At 47.6% G+C, this 4,715-nt stretch overlaps 1 protein-coding gene across 2 annotated transcripts in view; it reads left to right on the top strand.

Moving 5' to 3' along the window:
• The window catches only part of PITX2 (paired like homeodomain 2), a 14,124-nt gene extending 12,474 nt beyond the window's left edge, over positions 1 to 1,650 (top strand). For both annotated transcript variants that reach the window (XM_041395852.1, XM_041395851.1), the window contains one exon: positions 344 to 1,650. In XM_041395852.1, coding sequence (XP_041251786.1) covers positions 344 to 907 — 564 coding nt within the window. In that variant the 3' untranslated portion in view covers positions 908 to 1,650. The remainder of the gene's footprint in view (positions 1 to 343) is intronic.
• The last annotated feature ends 3,065 nt before the right edge of the window (positions 1,651 to 4,715 follow it).

Raw genomic sequence — 4,715 nt, 5'->3', positions numbered from 1 at the left:
GGGGGACGGACGACTGGGAGGGGGAGCGGGGGGCCGTGGTGAGGGTGGAATTATGCTGCCACGAATATGCCTTGCTAAACCCCAGCGGTCCCGAGGATGCTCGGGTGTCCCGGCAGCGCACCCCGGCCCAGCGCAGGGCTCCACAGAGGAGGAGGTGAACCTATACATGGAGATATATTCATATATACATACATATTCGTACAAATGTTTATATATAACTTCTATACGGACAGGCTCGGCTGTTGCCCCGAGAATCTGCAAAGGGCTGCAGTGGTGGTGGTGATGGTGATTCCTGACTAACTCGCATCTCCCTCCCTCCCTCCCTCTCCCCCCGTTTCCAAAGGTTTGGTTCAAGAACCGCAGAGCCAAATGGAGAAAGAGAGAAAGGAACCAGCAAGCCGAGCTTTGCAAAAACGGCTTCGGTCCTCAGTTTAACGGCCTCATGCAGCCCTACGATGACATGTACCCCGGCTACTCGTACAACAACTGGGCAGCCAAGGGCCTCACCTCCGCTTCCCTCTCCACAAAAAGCTTTCCTTTTTTCAACTCCATGAATGTCAACCCTCTGTCTTCTCAGAGCATGTTCTCCCCTCCAAACTCCATATCCTCCATGAGTATGTCTTCAAGCATGGTACCTTCTGCAGTCACCGGGGTGCCCGGCTCCAGCCTCAACAGCCTGAATAACTTGAACAACTTGAGCAATCCCTCCCTGAATTCTGCAGTGCCAACGCCAGCCTGTCCTTATGCTCCTCCAACACCTCCGTATGTTTATAGGGACACATGTAACTCGAGCTTGGCGAGTCTGAGACTTAAAGCCAAGCAGCACTCCAGTTTTGGCTATGCCAGTGTGCAGAACCCCGCTTCCAACCTGAGCGCTTGCCAGTACGCGGTGGACAGACCCGTGTGAAACATCCAAGTAGGAAACTGCGTGGGAATCCCTCCCCATTTCCCGCAGAGACTGAGAATTTCACTAGAAAGTAATGGGCACTAGAGAGAAAGAGAAAGGAGGAAAAGTCAGAGGCAGAGAGGAAGAGAGAGAAAGAGAGAGAGAGGAGGAAAAAAAAAGAGGAAACCACTGAAATAAGATAGTTCCTTTGTTTTCAAAGGACCTCCTACAGATTCGGAGATCTTTCTTTCACTAAGAGTATTTCAACAGTTACAAGGACATATATATATATATATATATGGACAAATGTTTGACTGGATATGATATGACATTTTAATGTTACTATAAGCTTGTTATTTTTTAAGTTTAGCATTGTTAACATAAAAATGACTGAAAGGATGTATATATATCGAAATGTCAAATTAATTTTATAAAAGCAGTTGTTAGTAATATCACAACAGTGTTTTTAAAAGGTTAGGCTTTAAAATAAAGCATGTTACACAGAAGCGATTAGGATTTTTTCGCTTGCGAGCAAGGGAATGTATATACTAAATGCGACACTGTATGTTTCTAACATATAATTATTAAAAAAAATTTGTGTGAATATCAGTTTTAGAATAGTACCTCTGGTGGATGCAATGATGTTTCTGATATTGCAATGTAAAACATGCCCTGTGTATAACATTTCGTACAATATTATTGTTTTACTTTTCAGCAAACATGAAAAAATGTGTTTTATTTCATGGGAGTAAAATATACAGCATACAGTTCTGTCTGGATTTTTTATTTACTGAGCCAAGCTGCGCAGTAGCAACTAGCCTGCAATGATTGACTGATAGTTGACACTGGATCTCGTTCTCTGGCAACGCGGGGTAGTACTTTTGCAATGCAAATAAATGCTGGCGCTTTTTTTTTTTTTTTTTTTTTTCCCATGTTAAAAAAAAAAAAAAAATCCCTCGCTCTAACCTTGCATACTAGAGAAACATGGGACGTGTACCCCTTGGGTCCTTTTATTTCCCCGCACAGCCCCGAGAAAATGGATTATTTAACATCGCTGGACTCGAGAATTACCTGCCACAAAGCTGCTGTATCTCGAGCCTAAATTTGTCCTGCTGTGAAAGAAGCTTTTATTACATTAAAGAAAAGGCAGTGGGGAAAAAAAAAAAAAAAAAAAAAAAAAAAGTAAAAGCCGGCTTGCAAACAAACTGCTCCCGTTCAAAATAATCGGTCCCCTTTGCCGCCCCCTGCGCTCACCTTCTCTCCCTTCAGCGGGCAGATCCTTCATGTAATATTACATTTCTATTTCCAAATCCCCCTTTCAGACATGAAGAGAAACAAAGAGCAGCCCAAATAACCGCAACCCCGTGGAGCGCGGGGGGTGAGAGGTTAGCCCGAGTTTCCTGCGACTTCGTGCTGCAACACGTCGTTGAAGGGAAAGGTCGTGCTCTCGTGTGTTTTGTTTTAAATAATATTGACCCATTCATTCTCAACCTGCTTGTTCGTGAAATTATACAGGATTATAACTTTGCCATCGCCAGACAATTGAAACAAATCAAGATGAATTGCTGCTCGGCCCTCCCATCGGCTCACACCCCGGGCGGGCGAGGAGGGGCTGCCGAGAGGGTGGGCAGCCGCAGGATCCGGAGGGAATATCGAGACACGAAGAAATTCCGCAGGCGCGTAAACTGGCGAGGGCGCAGGGGACGGCAGGGAGGAAACTCTACGCGGTGAGAGCGATCTTAATCCTTGAGCGGCCTTTGCGCGCTCGTTGCGCGCCTTTGTGAGGTCGGGAGGAGCGGCCGAGGTAGCCCGGGGGTGGGCGGACACGGCGGAGGGGGTTCCTTCCCCCCCAGCGGTTACACGGGAAGAGGAGCAGAGAAGAGAGGGAGAGGGGAGAGGTCAGCGCCCTGCGCTTTCCCACGAGGAAAATGCTTCCCCCACACGAAATCAGGGTACTCTCCCGTGGGTCCATTTGCAGCGTGGGCAAGCTCCAGCCTCCACTTTTTTTTCCCCTCTTTTTTTTTTTTTTTCTTTTAACACCCCATATTTTTATTTTCTTTCTTCCTTTTTTTCTTCCTCATCACATTTTTATTAGATTATTTCTTGTCTCTTTTGTTGTAAGATTGGGGGTTTTAAATTTATTTTAATGTTTTACGCGACTTTCTATTTTCTTTTCCTCTGTGTGTTCTTGCCAGGGGGTCGGTGGAGAGAAAGAACCTCGGTGCTTGGGACGGGGGGGAGGCGGGAGGCCCCCCCTGCTTGTCCGGCCTCGCCGCCTCCCCGACCCAACGCCGTTCCCCTCGGTTTTTCCGCACCGTGTCAACACCTCACCCGGGTGAGTGCCAGGGGCTGCCAAAAATGTCCCCCTCCTCCTCCTTCTCTTCCTCTTCCTCACTGGGTTGCGGGCGAAAGGTCTGAGGGTGACGGCGGCGAAGGGCTGGCAGCCCGGGAGCCCCCCTCGGGGATCAGGGGAGCCGGAGAAACGAGAGAGCTTTTCTGCCCGAACCCTCTCGGCGGGACGGGCTTGGAAATCAGCGAGCGGATCGCTGCGGGTATCGGCACGGTATTTTACACGCTTTTTTCGGCTCTCGTTTCTTCTCGGTGTCTTTGGTTATTTATAGTCCTTTTTGTAAATATAAATACATATACATATAAAATATCGGTGTATACATATGTAGAATCTGTGTGTGCGTGGAGAAATATTAGATATATAATACATAGTATACGCATGCATTTAGAAGAATAATATATACCGTTTCCGGACCAAAAAAAAAAAAAAAAAAAAAACCAAAAAAATTGGATCAGAGTTTTTCTAAAAAAAAAAAAAAAAAAAAAAAAAAAAAAAAATTGGATCAGAGTTTTTCGCTCTACTGTGTAATGGCTCAAACGATGAAAAATCAACGTGACCGCTCAGAGAGGACATAAATCACTCCGAGAGTAGTCTGAATTTCTTTCTCCCCCTAGCTGAAGCCTTGAGGGTCATCATTTTTCTGCGCCACTTGACCAAAGATATAATGTTTTGATTAGGTCGTAAATCAAAATCTTGGGTCGTGGTGGGGTTTCTTTTCTTTTTTTTTTCTTTTTTTTTTCTTTTTTTTTTTTTTTCCGGGGGCTTTCCTTCTTCTTATCGGCGGTGGCAGTGTGAACCTGGAACAATGGAGGCCGCCAAGAGGGGGAGAAAAAGCCACAACGAAATGGGGAATTTGAAAAACACCTATTTGCAGAAGTGGGGGGGAGAATGGTTAGACAAGGAGCTCACACCCCCTCGCACCCCCCTCGCCCCTCGGAAAGTCCGATTCAGGCCGCCTGCTGCGCAACCCCCCGCGCAGGGCGTGCGAGCGGGCAGCGCCGTCTGCCTCCCAATCCACATCCCAATCCACATCCCAATCCACATCCCAATCCACAGTCCCGCTGGCCCTCGCAGCCCCCACCACCCCCCGATCGGAGCTGCGGCCGCGGAGCCGGGAGCGCGCCCCTTCCAGCCGGGGCCGGCGGGGCCGTGTCCCGGCCCGGCTCCGTTCTTTTGTTTTCGGACGGTGTCTTCCAGCACTTTGAACCCCGGCGGCGTGCCCGAGTCCCGGGCCGTCATACGGGAGTGCCTCGTCCAGCAAAGGTCAAAATGATGCGCAGATATGGATGTATCTCCTTTTGGTTATTGTCTGAGCTTCCCCTTCTCCTCTCCTTGCTTTGTTTTTAGTACGTGCGCGCTCATCCGCGTGTACTTTCCCAAACCAGCGAGATACCGATCTTTACATACCTGTACAGTTGTTTCTACCTATAAAACAAAAGGACTTTTTTTTTTTTTTTTTTTTTTTTCCTTAGACATTCA

Source organism: Onychostruthus taczanowskii, unplaced genomic scaffold (genome assembly GCF_017590055.1).
Source record: "Onychostruthus taczanowskii isolate IOZ18803 unplaced genomic scaffold, ASM1759005v1 scaffold12, whole genome shotgun sequence".
NCBI classification, from domain to species: Eukaryota; Metazoa; Chordata; class Aves; order Passeriformes; family Passeridae; genus Onychostruthus; species Onychostruthus taczanowskii.
This window is presented reverse-complemented; position numbering and strand designations above follow the sequence as displayed.